Raw genomic sequence first — 19,359 nt, 5'->3', positions numbered from 1 at the left:
GGTCCTGAAATTTTCTTGTTTACTGTTTAAGCTGTTGTCCTGTATCTTGTGCAATGCAATTGTTCATTGCTGAAGATATAGTAATATTTTATCTTTTTAAATACATCTTTTTTTTCTTATTAATTCTTTTAAATAGATTTTTTTTTTAAATCCTACCCTTTATGGCAAAATCTGTGCAAGGGCTGCTAAGTAGCATTCCCCCACAGAATGCACATTTGGATTTTCAATGTTTTTTTAAGTTTTACTTTTTAATTAATTTCTTAAACTTTGTCGTACAACTATTGTGTTTACTGAGACGTTCCTTACTTGTTTGTTACTGTTTGTTACTGTCTTACTGTTATTGTTTAAAATTATTACAGACATTAATGGTCATCTCACTGTGACAATAAAAACCACAGTCCTCATACTAGTTCTGCATTTGGAAAAGTGGATCATGGCATCCTGCTGGAGAGGCTAAGGAACTTGGTAAGCCTGTCTAGCATTTGGTTCTAATCCTATCTGCATGATAGGGATATCATTGCCACACTCCAAGACTTCCATTGTAACAGTCAAGAATTTGTGTGGGGGCCCCACAGGGCTTGATCCTGGGCCCTCTTCTATTCAACCTGTCCATACGGTACTTAACTTTAAATACATTACCAGCGAACATGACATCAGTTACCATAATAATGCAGATGACAAGAATCTTCTCATCTCAGTATATACTGATGATGTTGAACACAATCGGCAGTCAGTTTCACAGTAAAAAAAACTTTAACTCCAGTCCGTCACCATCTTCATTGCTAACCTGGTGATATTAGAAAACAACTCAAAATGTATTTGTATGAGACTGTGCTATACAACTTAAATATAGTGGGCATATTATTATCTGTAACCTGTTATGATTTCAAATATACCATATACTGCCCGTTTAATGGTGGATCTCCCAAACCGCAGCTACTGAGTGCATTTTATAAAGCTGTCCTTGTTTTAGACATCTGAGAAGCACGGTTATTCCAGTGTGGGAGGATTTTACTCAACATGTTAAAGGGTTTCAGTTTGTAAAACCAGCAATGAAATGTGCCTCGCCCTGCTTTTAAAAGCTGCCGACCCACCTAAAAGAATTCCATTAGTCTGGACGTCATTGGTGGGTTCCAGTGGCTCACAGTGGTCTAAAAGAAGTCTCCTCAAAACATGGAAAACATGAACAAGATTCATGGGTCATTTGGAAGTACAGGGTTGTTGATATGTACCTAGTAGTCTGGACTCAAGAATCCTCATAATGAATCTTTTGTGCACAAGAGAGAAAAGGAAAACGTCCTTTTGATTGCAGATATTTGGAGAAATGTTGTTCAAAGTTTCTTTTTTGTTTTCATGGAGGATTCAGTAAAACAGAATCATGTTTTGACATAAATGTGTTTATTTGACCATTTTTATAGACAAAAATCTCAAAGACAGCAGCTTCTGCCATGTTAATTACACATACAAGGTAAAAACTTTACAAAAATAAATAGCTTAAAAAGGAAGCTGTAATAATAAAATAGTATGGTCCTTCACTGAAGGGATATTAGGCCTAATGCTTCATCTCTTTTGTTTTATGACATAATGTAAATTAACAACAGGAATGAAGAAATCAAATATACATACAGGAGTGTGAAAACAACTGTGAGTGTTTGCATTATGATGCATTAACAAATAAAAGTCTGGAAAGGAATAAAATTAATAATATTGTTCATATAGACGATAGATAGTGTGGTTATCACTTAACTTTGTAACAACACCTCCAAAGAAGTAGATATTGCATTGCAGATGGTTTGGACCACTGCTCATTTCCACTGCACTATAATACAGTTGGGAACATTGAACTACAAGGTAGAGGGAAAATCTCTGTCGTGGGTTTTTCTGGTCTTTAATGACCGGTCATTATCTAGACTAATTCTTTTACACACCGTGTAAACTCAGACTCTTTCATTTTCTATAAACTCTGCACGTCAGCATTGAAACGTTTTGTTCTGACTGACAGTCGGCTCTGAATAGCACATTTTAGATATTAGAAGATATTTAGTCAGATTTCGGGTCACTAAATGGTTTTCATCATAGGCAAATTTCAGGACAACAACATGACATCTTCGTCACAATCATTTAACACAAGTCACATCTTGGTATGTGTGTAGAAGAGAGAAGCAATCAGTTCCCAGAGGCTTGAAATCCCATTGCATTAATCGTATGTACCTACCTCTGTAAAAGGTAAATGGCTCGATCAAAGCTTTATAAGGGTTTGAGTTCTGTGGAGGACACTTGGAGGTAAATTTACACTGTGCTGGTGTTTGACAGCAGATTTCATGCCATTGTTCTAGCCCCCCTCTAAGTGACAGCTGACTTAAACAGATACGAAGATTATACCAGACTTCTGTTTAAAGTAGGACTGGAAAACCTCTCACACACACACAGCACCTTCATGTAGCATCTATACATAGCATCACATGTACATCCTGAGGTAGATTTCCATTGTTTCAATTCTTAATAGTGGTTGTCAAATGTCAACAAAAAATGACAAAACAATATTCAGGCTAAAGCCCGTCATGTGACTTGATGCGACCATTTGTTTACATGGATGGATCATGAGGAAATGGGCTCCTGGGTACAGACACATAAAAGGCTCCCACCCCTCCTGCACAGAGGCAAGACACCAAAGTGAAAGAGACACAAAAAGACTATAAACAGGAAGCTGCATTCGAATTGAACCGGAGCCAGAACTCTCAGAATCTCAGAGACACAGAAACAACCATCTTGTTTGTCTTTTTGCAGCTGGTTTCGGTCGCTGAACTTCCATGTAGTCGTTCTGTCTTTGTGTAGTCTAACTGCATCTCTTTTTGGTCAGTGTCTCTGTGTCTTTCATGGTCAAATGATGTCTACTTGCGTCTACTCTTTGTACTCTGCTGCATCTCTAAGTACTTTTATATATTTTGTACCTCTCTGTCGTTACTTTATGTCTCTTTGTGGTCTTTTGGTGTCTGTGCCCCCTGACTGCTTAGACCCCGTGCCCTGTGCCCAGTTTGCCCATTCTATAATCCATCCACAGTTAGTAAGTTTAATCAGACCAAAATGGCAAAAGTTCACTGTTCTCATGTCCCTCATAAGCACTCTTGGTTGAGACATTCTCCAGAAAGTGGTTCTGGCATTTTCTTTGGATCACACTTCTCTGGCTCAACAGTCTTCCCAGTGTAGTCTATGCAGAAGACGCTGCGACGGCGCTCCCCCTGACCACAAGTTCGTGAGCAGGCGGACCAAGGTCCCATCTGCCAAATGGGGCATGGCAGGTCCCCACAGGCCTTGATGTCTATGGGCTTCAGGTCTTTGTCACACTGGCTGGAGAGGAAGCCTGCGGTGTCTCGGCATTCAACGTTTCTCCTGGACCATCCGGAGCCGCAGCTCTTGGAGCACTCAGACCACTCCCCCAGCACCCAGTCAGGCATGCCGAACGGATGGATCATATGCAAAGACGGAGAGGAAGCCTTCTTCTCCTTGGATTTGTTGAAGGACACATCTTTGGGGATGAAAAAGGTGTATTTGACCTTTGGAGGGTTGGCGTCCCCGGCTGTAGCTAGGATTTGGACGGTGATGGCCTCCTTCAGCTGCCTGAAGCTCTGGATCCTCTCCAGAGTGGTGGAGGAGCCGCTGTACTTTAGCACCGCGCCCAGCACGGGAATGTCCTGCTCCACCGTGGACACGGAGAAGTTACCGTTCAGGATGTAGCTGCCACTCTCCCTCCTTACAGCCAGGTAGTTCCCGTCATGTTTGATCCCTCTGTTGCTCCGCTGTTTGATGTCAATGTTAGTCGCTCCAATGGGAATTGTGACGATGTCGCTGTATCCGAAGCTGGTGGAGTAAAAAGAACTGGATTTAGATAGGTGATCAAAAAGAGTTCAACACTTTTCACAAGAAGTTAAGTACGTGTTAGAGCTCAAGCTTAGAGGCGATTAGCTCAGCTTAGCGTAAAAATTGGTTTAATATTTTGATTAATACAATTATTTACAGAGCCAGGCCTTTCACTGTTTTAAGTCTTTCTGCTATGACGGCTAATGCAGTGGTATTAGTCTAATCCCTCTCAGGGTAAGAAACCAAATACGTTTATACCCGGATATTTCAAACTATTGCTTCCTACATTCCATCACCTGCGTTTAATCGAAACACAAAGGACAGGAAGGGTTACACAGTGAGGTTAGCAGATAAGCAGCGCTGCATCATTAGAAATCTTTCCCTTCATGGGGTTCTCTGTGGTTTCATCCATTCACAATAACTGCTTTCATTGTTGCAAAACTTTCGCATCAAAATAAGCATACAAGAGGAAGCAAGGGTTTTCCATGCTACAGTCTCTAAGGCTCAAACATGCCTCTCGTCTAGTCTTTTATTTGTCCTTGAAGATATGGTGCAAGGAAAAGCATAAAAACTGACCGTCTGTAACATGTTCATATGTTTCTAAGGACTTATTTTCAAATGTAAGGGATTTGTTTTCAGCACTTACGTTGCTTTGTTGTAGGAGCCTGTGATCTTCCTACAGGTGAGCCCGCTTCCTCCACACACCCCGCACTTATCCACTCTCTGGTTGGATCCGATCACCTGGTCGCAGCCCGCCTTCACACACTGACCTTGGACACACACTGACGTGGTGTCAGGGCCGCAGGTCGTCCCGTCAACCACCTGCAGGGGGACACAACAAGTTCATCACAAGTGTTAAACAACAGTCAGATTCACCTGCCAGTGCTCGGTGTTCACTATTAAACACTATTTAACCACATCTCAAAGTCTTCACCAGCAGGTTATGAGTTATAATCCTCCCTTTAGTCTGAGACTGAATCATAAATAATCTGCTGATGGAGACTGTGAGACTGAAACAGCTCGACATTAGACGACTGTTTCCAACATCAACAAGACTTTTCATGCAGAAGTGATAATGATGTTGTAAAGAGTAGTGAGGCATCTTTACAATTGCTACATATCTGGCTCTGCTTCCAGCACAGTGGCCTTTCCATGCTCTCATTAACTCAGCAGATAAACCTGGATTCTCAAAGATAGTCTGCTTTATACAGTCGGACATGTGACCATAAGTGATGTAGTGACGCCGTACCTTGGACTCAAACACCTTGAATTCACTGCTGCCTCTGGCCCTGCAGAACAGCTTACATCTGTCTCTGGGAGAAACACCAGCGTACTTTGGGATCCACTGTTTCATGTTCCCGTTGAAGTCCAGGTAGTTCGGGCTGTTGTACTTCTCGCACTGCTCCTCTCGGAAACTCTTTCCTAAAGATAGAAGAGGGTGTGAAGCTTAGTGTGCTGTACGCTGAGGTCAACTTTCTGACAGGAAGCATTCAGTCATCTCTCAAAGTAAATTCAATCAATTAAGTTTACTAATCAATACATATATTTCTGTAACTGTGAAGACCATACATCAGGAAAACATTTTTAATGCCTTTGATCGGTTAGTGTGCCACCTATGATTATGCAGACTTTGCAGCTTGATTGAGGTTTATTTACGTCCTCATGCAACATGTGCTGTAAAGTTTAGGGTGGTGTTACTCTTGAGGCTGTGCTTAAAGGGCCAGATCGCTGATTTTCACCCTCAGTCCTGTCATTCTATTATGGGGAGCTAATGTCATTATGGTAGGAAAGAAATGTAATTTTGCTCTGTGCCTTTGGAGGACGCTATCCGCTTCTCCAATGGGCCCTGGAAAACCTCCGTCAGACTACATAAAACGCGTCATCTGGCGGATGAAACTACACTTCCTGAATCGCCTCTGATGTCATGTCTCGTTCAAAATCGTCAGGTTTGAAATGTAGACTGCAGACGTGAAGATTTTTTTGACGATCCACCGGTATATTCTCTTCATATTTCAGATTCTGTCCCGCTCTGAGCCGTTGCCTGCAGTGTAAACGGTAGTATTTCACTCCAGCGTCTCTCGCTGGGCCGTTCCTTTCAGAGGGAGGGGCACAATGCACGCTGGGTGTTGTAGGAATGTAGAATGGGTGAAACCACGAGCTGTTTGTACAACTTTCTTCACAGCTATGGCGCCAATTTCAAATATTATTGCTTCTACTGATTACAGAGAACACCAGCTTTGACTGACAGCGGCTTTTTCCAGGGAAGAACGGTTTCATTTTTGTCGCAATTTCAGAATAAAGTTGAAATTTTGTGAATAAAGTTATAATGTCTAAAACATATGACATCATGTAGTTAAGAAACTGCATTAAAATGTTCTAGTATAAGAATATAATTGATGTCTGTAAGCAGCTCTAAGAATTGCTTCATGAAACCTTCTGGCTGCTGATTCTCACCTTGGTTGTCTTCACAGGGCAGCGTGTTGCAGGACTGGTACTGCACCCTCTGTCCCTCGCAGTACTTCCCTCCGTTCTGAGGCACGGGGTCGGTGCACTCTCTGTAGGAGAACTCCACCCCTCCTCCACACGTTCTGGAGCACTGCTGCCACGCTCCCCACGAGCTCCAGCCGCCGTCCACAACCACCTGCGGTCAAACACAGCAAGAAGAGAGCAGTCAGAGTGGTTGGTTAGAGCTCAGCGCCAAAGGCAATCTCAGCTGTGTATTCTCGACCACAGTCTGGCTTCTGGGTTTGAGGCCGCACAGTGTGTTGGCGAGCCGACACTCCGGGCTAAATCTGTGTTGAAGTTCGGCACGCGCCTGCTGTCTGCCTCTACCCACATTCCTGCCACATGTGTCACTCACCACCAGGGGAAGCTGCCATGCTGCAGCTTCGTAAAGCAGAATTTAAAGTGTGTGTGTGCATGTGTGTGTGTTTGCCAGAGTGGGTGTCCTTTCCAGAAGTTTTACGAGTTTGGATCAGCTAACGTTCCAGCTGCCAGCACGTCTGGGTTCATAAACAGATGTGTGATCATAACACACGGAGAAGATATCAAGGCAACCAAACTCAAATGAAACACCAAGATGTATAAATGTTCTTTAAGGAAATATAAAAAGGCATCAAGAAGCAGCTGGATTTAAAGGCACTTAAGCTCTACAGCGCTGTAATCTGTGCTTTTAGCCTCGAAGTTTCTCTCCAGGTTTCCTGATTCAAACTGCACAAAGCTGCAAACGTTTAACATCCACAATAACTGACACACTGAACAGAGTTTATCAAAAGTAGCAGATTTGTAAATGAAGTTTTGATAGCTTCTCTTCCAAGGCTAACTGAATTGGACGCCTATTAAGCTAACTTGAGCTCTGTCATCCAACCTCGTCATGAAAGTTTAGATGTTGAAATGCCCACTTTAAGGGCATCTCATTAACCTGGGAAACAACAGATGACTAAATGATGTCACTTCCTGGCAGTTTTTAAACTTTTCAGACATCACGCAATCTTCTTTAACTTCTGTAATAAACTTTGATGCACGCAAATTTAAGATATTGTTGGTGAGAGAGGTTTTACAACACACCAAGAAGATCTCAGGCAAACATTAGCTGCTATCTGCTGGAGGAGGCGGGAGGAAACGTCCTCAGAGCTGTGGAATGATGCGTTTTCTGCCGACAAACTTTCTTGCGCCTGAGTAAATGAGCGGGGCACTTCAAAGGAGGTGACTCATTGAGTCCTACAGGCTGTTCTCAACAGCAAGTAAACACAACATAATTAGCCGGCTGCAAGAAGGAAATTATCTAACAATGCATTGTGACATGTCATAATACATCCTCTGGAGGTCGATGAGGTCAAAACGACAGACATAAGGACGCAGGGGCTCCACAGCTACGTTTGCTAACTGGTCATAACAAAGACGGAACAGAAGAAGTCGACGTAGTATCTGGTTCTAAAAGTGAGGCCAATGTGGAAGTGGTTTTAACCTGCGTTCTTTCTAATCGCCAGCAGGGGGCGACTCTGCAGGTCGAACAGAGAAGTACGATTGATTGTGCCTTCCTCTCTCAATCGATTTATTACCTCAGAAAACATTTTCCTCATGAATCCCGATGGCTTCTTTCAAGTCTTCTTCGATACAGCATGATGCTCATTTCGTAAATCGTGGTCCCATTTAGATTACACGTTAAAGGCTTCAGGGCATGGCTACCTGTGATTGACAAGTCGCTACCAAGGCGACCAACTAGGACAGAAATCTAAGAATTCGTGTCCGCCCTGACGTCCAAATATGGTCAATCTAAAAAACCAAGATGGCGACAACCAAAGTCTTCAAGATTCAATAAAGGGGTTTCACGAACAGTCTATGGTCATAACAGACCAGCTAAGGCTACAGCAGGAAACACCCAGCGTCTATCAGATAGAACAAGAATTAGAAACATCCTTACCAGCGGCTGCATCACCTCCTGGGTGGACATGCACGCTCCGTGGAGGCAGCTCCCGTTGAGGCCGCAGGGGGTGCCGTCAGCCCAGGGCAAGCTGCCATTCTTGGTGGAGCACTGCATGGTCCCGTCCTCCTGACACCACAGCTGGCTGCAGACATCACTGTCTGAGGTGTTGGGACAGTGGATGAACTCCTCTCCAAAGATCTGCTGGCACTGCTGGTCCAGGCTGTACTTGAAGCCTGGCAGCTCTCTGGGTAGCGGCATGGTGCTGTCAGGGACATCCAGCAGGCAGTCCCCTGTGGTTACAACACAGAGAGACACTAAGTGATGCTGATCGTGTTTGTGCCTAATGGAGATTATGGCTCTAAAGATTGTAAATGTGTTGCTCCTTATGTGCAGGATGACAACAGTGGGAAAATATTTAGGTCAAGTCGTGTCCAGACTATAAAAATAATTCATTTCAATGTAACTAATGGAGCGCACTTTTATAGGCCGCCTTGTGCGCCAAATCTGGACATTTGACAGTAAATCTGTATTTATGTATTATCTCGCCAATGAAGCTGTTTTACATTCGATAAGCAGTTTGTTTGGAGTTGTCAATGACATCCGCATTTTGGAACCAACATTCTCAGACACATTTTTTTTATTGGAGGCTTTTCCCCAACTGATAAAGAACATATTCTGCTGACACCAGCTGCTGCTTTTGGCAGAGGAGGTGAAGAACAGGAAGAGGTCCATCGTATGAGTCATCGGAAAAGATGGTTCACTGATAGGTCTTGTAAGGATACAAACAATGCAATATGCAAAACATGAGCGACAGAGGCCAGCTAAGGAACGGAAGACGGGATGTGGAAAGAGCTGATGTGGAAATCTAGGGCAAGATAAACCATCCGTACAACCCATAATTTAAAGGGAGCGACATGTTCGAGCAGGAAAGCCATCGTTAGAGCTCAAGAGGTCTAACAGTATGTTTTATTCATCTCTGAATCAGCTCTAATGACGGAGCCACAGTGTCGTGGCAGATGTCCACTTTGGCAGACGTTCTCTGCAGGAATACTCAGTGTCGATTTATTCACTGTGTGAGCCTGATATGTTTCCTACCATGTCCGTTATCAAAGAACTCGGTGACGTAGAGAGCGCTGCAGGGGGACCAAGGCGCCGTCTTGTTGAGGCTGACAAACAGAGGAGCCATCAGGTAATGTCCTCCCAGGTCTCCAAACAGCCTCTCGCAGGTCTTGGAGTCATCATGAGGCATACTCAGCACATGACCTGCAGTGGGAACGGGTGCAATGATAAGTCATGGATGCATTAAAATGCGGTTATGAATGACTAAAAAATCCTACGCCCACACCAGCCCACCCATCGGACAAAAATGTGCACTGACCGAGCTCATGTGCAGCTGTGAAGGCAGCTTGCAGGCCATTGTCCTCGATGACTGAGCAGCTTCTCTTGGGGTCGCACATCGTGCCGACGTCAGCCACACCCAGCGTGTCGCAGCTCTTCTGTCCGCAGATATCCTGCAACACAAACACAGGACACACTGAAGCGCTGACGGCAAGACGAGGAGGCTGATACCAGGTACCAGGCCGGTGAAAGCAGTAAATTCTAAATGAACTGAAAATCCACACATAGTTGCATTTACCCAAGCTTTGTCATGAGTATTGTATCCTGTTAATTAAGCTAGCCCAGAGTAGCATACCAGTATTGTAGCTTGTGGTGTGTCACCGCGGGTTATGATATGCTGCTGCTGAGGGCATTTAGATTCTTTTTGGGGCTTTTTGCCTTTAATTGATAGGACAGCTGAAGATAGACAGGAAATGTTGGGAGGAGAGAGTGGGGGACGACATGCACCAAATGATCGGCACACCGGGAGTCGAGCCTGCGATCAGTGTGACGAGGACTGTAGCCTTCGTACATGGGGCGCCTGCTCCACCAACTGAGCTAAACCAGCGCCCCTTTAAGGCTTTAACATACCTTTGGTGTGCCACTCTTGTTCTAAACAGATAACACTACTACTACTACTTTCCACCTGCAGGTACAGGGTAAAGGTACAGGCACTATAATGATGTAGTTTATACGGCAGTTAGTTCCGACCAAGTAATCTGATTGGACTGATTGAACTTTTCACTCTGTGCATCACTCCGCCTCAGCCAGGTGTTCTGAATACTGTGAACTAACATTACAGCAGAGCGTGTGTGTCTGTATTAATGAAGCTGGTGAAACTCTTATTTCACTGGTTGATGAGACATTAAAACGGACAGGTAAATGTACATGATACAAACAGCTGATCTGTGGTCACCTGCAGACACAGAGTGCAGAGCAATGTTTGGGTTGCTTGGCAACAAAAGTCCAGTTTCAGTTAAAGGGGGGGTATTATGCTAATTTTAACCTTCATATTTCACTCTGTGATACCTGTGGACTAGCTTAGCATAATTTACAGTTAAAAAATCATTTTTCTCACTCTGGCGCTCTGTGTAGGCCCTCATACGGCCTCTGACTGAAACGACTCAGTCAGCTCTGTCCCTTTAAGAAACCACGCCCCTACAAGCCCACTTTCTTCTTCTCTCAGAAGCCTGCTGAGGCTGCACTTTGTGACATCACAAAGTGCAGAAAAAACAGTGTGAAACCCGCCATTCACAACAGCCTGCAGACTGAGCGGAGAAGCCTGGGGATTACTCCGACATACTTTTATTACAGGTTTGAAACTTCACCCACGTTTAGTCCGGACATCCAACATTGTAACATTATATATATGTCTTAAAATGTGAAACAGCATTACACCCCCTCTTTAAGTTGTGGAGCTAGTTGAGTTGGTGGAGCATAAACTAATCCATTGATTGTTACTGTTCATCACTACTCTGTGCTGCTGTTGTATCAAAGCAATATGACACTCGAGGTCGTGATGTTGTGCTGAATATCAGCACGGCTGTGATTATCTGCTGCACGAGGCGCGAATCACAGCCGTGATGATATTCAGTACAACACAGTAGCCAGCTGTCACTGATGTCATGAATCTTTGTATTATTTTAGCTGTTTACTGGTGAGAGCTTAAGTTATGTAAGAGTCTGGTGCGGCTAGGATGGCGCAATGGCCTTAGGCATAAATTTGACCAGTGACTAAGAGCTGCAGCCTGACTGTTACATTGTTCGACCAATATAATGGGCCGATCACAGTTATATCTGGAACTGGGAGAATTGCTATGAAAACTTTTACTACACAACATATAACACAGAAAATAACACTTGGGGTGATTAACAAATGTTGTCATCAAGTAGTTTCGCCAGCAGCGACTCCTTCCTGACAAAACTCTCAGCGCCGTCTGCAGCACAAACATCACAGCTGATCAGACTGTGGACAGAGCTACGACCGGTCTGTTGGTATGTTACATTATTCTACATATTCTGTAATAAAGTTTCAAACACACCTGACTCTCTATATTAGTCACAGACACAGCTACACGCTGTAATGAGCGGTGGGGCACAGTGTAAGAATCAGTGTGTAAGAGTGGTGTTTGTCAGTGGAACAATAGTTACACTATTTATACATGCCATAAAACACAAGAGCCACAGCGGCATACCAAAACCCAACAGTGACATACCGACTGGAACAAAAGCTTCATGAGCCGCACGAGCCAAACCAAGAAAATACATTCTTGTTTTGCATGCATTCAAATTAGTTCCAGGGAAGTTACTGCAGCGGACCATCTGTGTAGTTTAATGCCTTAATTCATCTGTAATCAGACAGTTTAATATCCTATGATTAATACGAGGTCAGTGACGGCTAGATACATTGTTAGGAACCTCAATAAGTTCTGTTCGCCTTGAAAAGTGGTGACTTGGAAACAGCTGGCCGAGCGGGCGACCAAAGAGTTAAAGACATTATTCTGTCAGAGTAAATGTAGAGAGTGCACAGGCAGCCCTGAGTGACTGTTTTATTAATCAGATTGGACGGCGGACCTTCACCATCTATTTATGTCAACTTGTTTTTCTGCCATTTTTGAGGAAACAAATCAAAAACATGTTGCTCAGTGTTTCCATCATAAAACAAAGCAAATAAATATCCTCAGCATGCATCGGCCAAAGCTGTGATGTGGAGAAAAGAACAGCAATCTGTCCCCGCTTTGTAAGGACGGAGGAGGACGCTGCACGGCCTCGCCTCAGCCTCAGAAAGCCACAAGGATAAACCCTCTGTGATTCAAAACACATCTGGACTCGGAGCTGCCGTTTAAACACAGCTCAGCGTGTGTTTGTACACCTTGTTCCACAATAGCGGCCATCACTCATGCGTGCAGACACAAAGCAGAATGTGTGAGGTCACAGCATTAGCTACAGCATTGCATTTGCAGACAGATGTGCAGGCACTCACACATACAGTATGAGACCATAGAAATGCATGAGAAAAATGTTTCCACTACATGACACCGAGGATACGTTTTGAGTTTCACAACAGCCGGTAGTAGCAGCAGCCTTCTCTTCTGACTGCGGCATACATGGCACACATTTCAACCCTGACCCGGCCGCATACTGAAGCCCTGAGCATTTAGTGTGTCCCTAATCATGTCAGGGCTGATTTGTGGCGGCACTAAAGTTAGCTCATCCACGAGGAGCCTTCCGTCCTCTGCATTTCAAAGCATATCTCCGCGGAAATGGAAAAACAAACACAAACCAGGTTTGTGTGAATGATGGCTTCCCCGATCGAAAGCCATCGCAACAAGACTGCACAACCGCATATGGTCTATTCATCATTTCCCCAAACTAGGGTCAGATTTACACGCCAACGTCATTCAGGAGGCGGATAAATGCCAAGCCTGTCATCAATCAAGCTGCAAACAGAGATGCACGTAGATATAAAAGTGTTATAATAGAGAGGTTACTCGCCTAATGCATTGTCTGCTATCACCTTGTCAAAATGCACATACCAGAGGGAAGACAGCAGCCAAACCCTGCAGAACAAGCCAATCAAAACACAGACCCTGAGGACTCATGACCTTATTTCCTGCTGAAGCATCCATAAAGCAAAGTTTGTTTGTTCTCTGTTGACATTCCCCCCGCTTGGAAAAGATTACACCTAGTCCATCTTGAAGATTTGTTTTCAGCACCTTGACTCGCCCACAGAGCGTTCCTAAACAACTCGTCTCCTCCTTTCTTTAATCTCAAACAATCTGAAAATAACAGTGCCAAAGCAACGCGTCTGTTTCAGCCGGGACCTTAAATCCACCTGTTTCACTGAAGGGAGTTTGGTTTTGAGTAATTGTTGTGCGGTCGGGTTGAAACCACATCATGTACCACAGCTGGACTGAATTCCACCAGCGCCTGATTCATGACTCATCTTTTCTGGGATATTTCATGTTGAATGGAGAACAGAATATACCAGACCAACGTGGGCGAGTGGACTGTCCATTCTAAGAATAAACTGTGTAACATTGTCGGAGCTGTTTGCACCCGATGGTCCTGAATTAACAAACAAAGTTCTGTAGGACTGCTTAACTATCCTCACTAAAATTGTTGTTGTAGCAAGTTGTGGGAATTACAACTCTTGGAAGGGATCTTAAGGCTACATTCCTTTCCGAGAGCCAATAAAACAACTCGTTCTTTTCTAATGTTGTGCATTATATGACGCAGAGTTTGGCAAGTTCATTTTTTTAACTACATTTGTGACTTTAAAACATTCACAAAGGGTTTATGGGTTTTGGACAGTCACTAAAATTTGGGAGCAACAGTAAAAACCAAAGAGCCGGTGAAAGGAATCCGATCATTCGCGAAACTATCATCACTAGTTATGGCTAGCGTGTTGAATTGACGGTCAGGAAGCTAATTATTTTGAGACATGTTTCTAACCACCTCAAAAAATATGAATCCAAAGTTTAATATCCTTAAAGTTTTGTTTTAGTCTCCACCAAATCACAAGGAAGACATCTCAGTCTGTAGCTTTCTCTCTGAAACTGGAGGAAGACGATGACTGACCTGAACTACAGAAGAGATGGCGCTTCTACGTGTTCATCACTACGATAAATACATTTTACATTACACACAGGCATACAACCAATGAAATGTCATCAGTTTGGTTTTAAATTACAGCTGCCTAAAGCTTAAAACTTCAGATCAAATCTGTAATGCTCCTTTTAATATTAAATTAGGCGTTCCCCAGGGACCTAGTCTTGGCCCACTGCTGTTTCCATTTTACTGGTGTAACTCAGCAAACATCTACTTTATAAGACTCTTAAATAAAGCTAACTGGCTTGAATTCTAACAAATGCTTGAAGACAGTGTATGCAGATGATGTTAAGGTTTATTTCAGAGAACCCCACAGCTACTCTGCAGCAGTTCAAGAACATAAACCAGGTATGTACTTGTCCCTCACCTCTCTTGTGAAGAGCATGGCCGTGTCGTAGTGCTCCGGATGCCTCTGGCTTGGTGGGTTGAAGAGCTGCTGCCAGGAGCAGAAGTTCCTCAGAGCCACGCCTCCGTTGCTGGAAACCGCCGGGCCAACCTCCTCGTCCTCCACCACCAACATCTTCACCAACACCATGTTGACCGAGTTCTTTATGCTGGGGTGCTTGTAAAGCTGGGCGGCCATCGACATCAGGGTCAGGATGTAGTGCTGTGCAGAGAAAAAAGAGCAGACACATTTAGAAACGTAAACTCCCATGAACATGAACTCTTTTGCTCGAGACTTTTTAAAAGCTTGGACAGCAGAAAGATGCAGATCAAAGAGAGCAAAAAGTCAAAAGGTCAAAAGTCCAAGCGAAAAGGGTAAAGGTCACTCGGGTCAGGTTCATATTCTTGCATGACATTTCTGCCGTCGCCAGGACGTCCACAGAACTTGGATGTTTAAAGTTAATATATTAAAACTCATAAACAAACACATAAGTGCTCTCTAATGGACCAACCATGTTAAGGCAACAACTTTATGATTGCAAACACATCTTTGACCTTATCGGTGCTGCAGTTTCTTATTTACCTTACAAACAAGGTAATAGAGTTTAATGTAAACACAGTTCGGTTAATAAGCTACTATGCAGCCAAAGAGCACAGATTAAATCGACGGCAATAATAACTTTGTGTGTATCTTTGCTCACACTGAGAAGTTCATGTCTCCAGAAGTGACATCATTGGCCCTATAAGCATTAAATGCTGAATAACTATGTCTGTGTACATTCATAATTGCCATCAGTATTTGTGTCTGGCTGGAGAGCAGCAGTTCTCTCGGCCTGGAGTCTCCTCCCGGCCCAATAAACTGTCTGCTGCCTTTAAAGGGGATGAGAGTAGCAGATGTGATTGCTCATCACGGAAGTCTGAGACCACCTGTATGTTTCCAACTACGATTGTACAAAGAGTGTACACTTCAACAGGAGAGTGTCTGCGTTTTAAGACGGCAAATACTTGTTTGACACGGATACATGTCATCGTAGGCATGCAACACGTTTCAGGAAAATCCAGGCGTTGCTTTTTGTATTTTCTGTCCGACTCTCTTCATCGTATTCACTAAAAATACACTCAACTATAAAAAGCCTCCTCCTGTTTGCGGTCCATGGTTGTGTAATGGGATGTCGTAGTGATGTGCAGGCTTTTCCACAGTGCTGTCATAGTGTTGTGTTTGAGTGGAGCGCTGCTAAATCATTATTAATGTGATGGGATTGTGCCACGGTGTGTATTGTAAAGTCTTCCATCAGTCTTGCTGAAATCACTTTTTCTGGGGAGGGATGGCTTTCCCACATAAAAACTTTTTCCACATGTGCTGCACACACACACACACACACACACACACACACACGCACGCACACGCACGCACACACATGTTAGCCTGGGACCTCCAAATCACTAAATCCGCCCCTGCTTGTAGAAAACCAAAGTAATGCGGATGCAGTTTGGAATGTGATTTGTAATCTAAGCCAATATAAACCCAGTTGACCAGTTTGACATGTGTCCACCTGTCCCTGGCGCCTGGTTTGCTTTCTTTACTTACTTATCTTTGTTACTGTGGAATAGAGCAGAGGGTTTGGCAGCTGAGGAGCTTGTTAAGTACAAACAGACAAGAATTTGGCTGCTGCAGGTTGTGCCAGGATCACGGACCATCTTGCTTTTGTTTAGGAATTTACAGGACTGACTGGAATAAAACAGGACTGATATGTATATGCATCTTTACATGATTTCAGCATTAAGCAAATGTAATTTAATTTAATATTTGGTGTTTTGCAGGAAGTAGCCACGTGATGAATTCATAATACTGAGTCAAAACAGCATACACGGATATTGTAAGCCCTGTGAATCTGCCCTGCGTGATGCTGAGGCTCTGCTGCCAAATCGTGACCAAGTCGTGAGGAATGCGCTTCAGCATTGCATGCATTTCTGTAGCCTGACCTTATTCTCAGTCTGTGGAAAACAGGGAGCACACCGATTTCCCTCCCAGGCTCCCTCACTGCCAAAACATGTTTTTACGAAGCAACACAGAACGACTAATTCTTGACACTTTATTTCTGAGCTGTGAATCCTTGCAGACTGGATTTGGGAAAATAGAGGGAAAAGATGACGTCTTCAGCACTTTGTTTATGGGACAGACTAATCTGCTTAATTCAACTATGGTGTGTTTAGCTTCATTTATCAACAGTGTGTGCAGGAAAGAATGATTTCATAGTGTCTGACCTTTATTTCATCTCCATAGAAGTGGGCCATCGTTGAGTCTGCCACCACCAGGGTTTCTATGAACCGTGGCGCGGAAACAAAGCGTCTCCGGCGAGGTTCCCTCCGTGCGTCACTGTCGCTGCGCGTAAAACTTTCCCCATTGTGCTTATCTGCTCGGCTCTCCGCTGCCGCGTGATCAAACAGGAGGGGGACACCGTGGCTTTTGGTGAATGTCCTCCTCTTGATGACATGCAGCTGCTCTGCAGAGTCTGGCCCCAGGCCGCCTCGAAGTTTGGGCTCAATTAAATATTCTTTCCCCTCCGTTATGAAGGAGCCAAAGATGCCAGAGCACAAGCTGACAGACACAACTGAGTTCTGATCCTGATCCACGTTCCCCGAGTAGAAACAGCTCCTGAGGTGTCCTTCGCTCTCCACAGTCTGGTTCATTAAACTCTGGAGATCCGCGGCAGGTTGGGCACCTGAAGCGCTGCGTAAAGCGCCAACATCTCTAGCTTTGATGCGCTGTATGGTGAAGGAAGGTGCCATGAAGCTGGTGTCTGGAATGAGATTTAGAGTCAAGTCTTTGCCAAACGCGCTGAGGATAAACCTCGGCTGTTCCTCGCTTCTTTTCCAAAAGCGACCTCTGATTCTTCCAGTTATCCGAACAGGTACAACATCCTCTGATTCAAATGAAGTGGAGAGTGCCGCGTTCATTACGCACAGGAGTAAAAAGATAAAACACAAAGTGGAACACATCTTCAGTCACGTATGTTGCAAACAAAAGAGGTAAAAAAGAAAAAAAAAATACAATTTATTACAGTTTGTGTCCTTTATCTCTGGTTAGTTGCGCGTCTCCTCAATCGAAGGAGTTCCCTCTCAAATGTTGTTAAATCGAAAGTAATCTGAGTGCTGTAGAGCCAGTCCTGGTCATCAGAGTATGTCTGGTATTTTATATCAGTCTTTCGAAGCTTTCGTTTCTAATCCCCTAACCCAGCTAACTCTTGTTGTGCCACTCACCAGCACCGCTGCAGTCTGGACACATCGGGGGTATTTATACTTTCTGCTCTTCCCTGACATGAGGGGGTTTATTTTTGATATCCTCCGTTGCTGGAAATTCTCCTCCCACTCACGCACTTCACGAGACACTCGCGGATAAAACGGATCCAATGAGAATAGGCCGACACTCCCCCCTTCTGAAATAGCTTGACAACCGTGCTCCTATTATTAACCCAGCGTGCTATAAGGCAGCGGCAGGACATCTATACTACGCATAGCTGGAAGTCCGCTACTCGAGTTATTTCGGAGCCGTGTGTGAGTGACAGGCCCCCACAGAGCCCGGAGCCCCCCACCCCAAGGCCGAGCTGCTTTATCCCCGCACAAAAGACCACCGCTGGACGGAGACAGGCGCTGTGTGTGTGCTTGGAACTGACCGCCACCTTGAACACTGAGAAACGTTTGATCCCATCAGCAGAGCGCTGGGAACAATATCAGCATTGAGACACGTTTAGTGCACATTTTATGTTCTGCAGAAAATCTTCAGTAAAATTCTTATTAACAAAGAGTTTACCAATGAAAATAGCAGGTTTGATGCATTTAAAAAAAGTCTTCAATAAAATGAGCAACAATTTTAATAAACTTATTTTTTTATTCAGTGTTTGAACAAATAGTTGGTGTATAAAATATGTATAATATGTCTTTCCACCACCAAGAAATTCCGCGCATAGAAGCCTTTTACTCATGCTGCTTTTCTTAAATCCTGCTGCTGAATTACAAGACCGAACACGTTTCCCATGAAAATGACTTTATTAAGACCGTGTGCCAGCAGAATGCCAGCACTTTAAACGATAGAAATGATCCCGGTGGTGTAGTTTAACTCTTTCACCACAAGATGGCGCCGGAATACAACAAACGTCTTCTTGCATTGCGACGCACTGAAGCGCCAGTGAACTTCTGGTGCAAACAGGTGTCGCTCTTTGCCTGCGTTATAGTACTTTGCATCTGTCTTTAACTTTTTCTTCTGCACAGAGGAGAGGCAGAGAGACTGCATGTGTTACTTTGAGGTTACTCCTCTGAATAAAATGTAGTGTGCTGATGGTCACTCAAAGTGTTTGATTTGATTTTTACACATTTTGTGGAGAAGAAAATAAAAGATTTATGGCCTGAACATTCTGGAGAAATTGTAGAAAAACATATACAACATAATTAGACCGACAGTTTGAAGCTTGGTGCATTTTGTTGAAATTAATGTCAAAATGTGTAAAACCTTCTAATCAGGCCTCTTTCTGTTTGCATCCTGTGTGTTTGCTCCCTGTGAGTCCGCCTCGCAGTGAGTCTTTGCGGTGGGAGGGAGGGAGGGAGGGGGATGATGCTCCAGCTCCTGTCACACATGCTGTACAGCAACAATAATATTTGGAGAGTTACAAGTGGCTGCGGTCTGCAGCTCAAACCGAGACGCATGAC

General features: G+C 44.0%; 1 protein-coding gene across 1 annotated transcript; it reads right to left on the bottom strand.

The window, feature by feature from the left end:
• Nucleotides 1-1,413: 1,413 nt before the first annotated feature.
• LOC138604576 (A disintegrin and metalloproteinase with thrombospondin motifs 8-like) lies at nucleotides 1,414-17,902 on the bottom strand. The gene is made up of 9 exons (XM_069676516.1): nucleotides 16,921-17,902; nucleotides 14,639-14,878; nucleotides 9,663-9,795; nucleotides 9,380-9,547; nucleotides 8,282-8,574; nucleotides 6,313-6,499; nucleotides 5,108-5,280; nucleotides 4,505-4,680; nucleotides 1,414-3,858 (listed from the first exon to the last, which is right to left on the bottom strand). The coding sequence occupies exons 1-9, from the start codon at nucleotides 17,653-17,655 to the stop codon at nucleotides 3,114-3,116; spliced, it is 2,850 nt and encodes a 949-aa protein (XP_069532617.1). The 5' UTR covers nucleotides 17,656-17,902; the 3' UTR covers nucleotides 1,414-3,113.
• Nucleotides 17,903-19,359: the final 1,457 nt, after the last annotated feature.

This window comes from Semicossyphus pulcher, unplaced genomic scaffold (genome assembly GCF_022749685.1).
Source record: "Semicossyphus pulcher isolate SPU_LCO1_2020_fin unplaced genomic scaffold, fSemPul1.0.p SCAF_26, whole genome shotgun sequence".
In the NCBI taxonomy this organism is placed as follows: Eukaryota; Metazoa; Chordata; class Actinopteri; order Labriformes; family Labridae; genus Semicossyphus; species Semicossyphus pulcher.
The sequence above is the reverse complement of the archived record's forward strand: the minus strand, read 5'-3'. Positions and strand labels throughout refer to the sequence as shown.

What these genes read in the sequence shown, in the direction of transcription:
- LOC138604576 (XM_069676516.1), bottom strand. Translation starts at nt 17,655, where the DNA reads ATGTGTTCCACTTTGTGTTTTATCTTTTTACTCCTGTGCGTAATGAAC. An exon ending in CCATGCTCTTCACAAGAGAG is followed by an intron (nt 9,796 to 14,638) that starts GTGAGGGACAAG and finishes TTTGTGTTGCAG; the next exon opens with GATATCTGCGGACAGAAGAG. An exon ending in AGGAGGTGATGCAGCCGCTG is followed by an intron (nt 6,500 to 8,281) that starts GTAAGGATGTTT and finishes GTTTGACCGCAG; the next exon opens with GTGGTTGTGGACGGCGGCTG.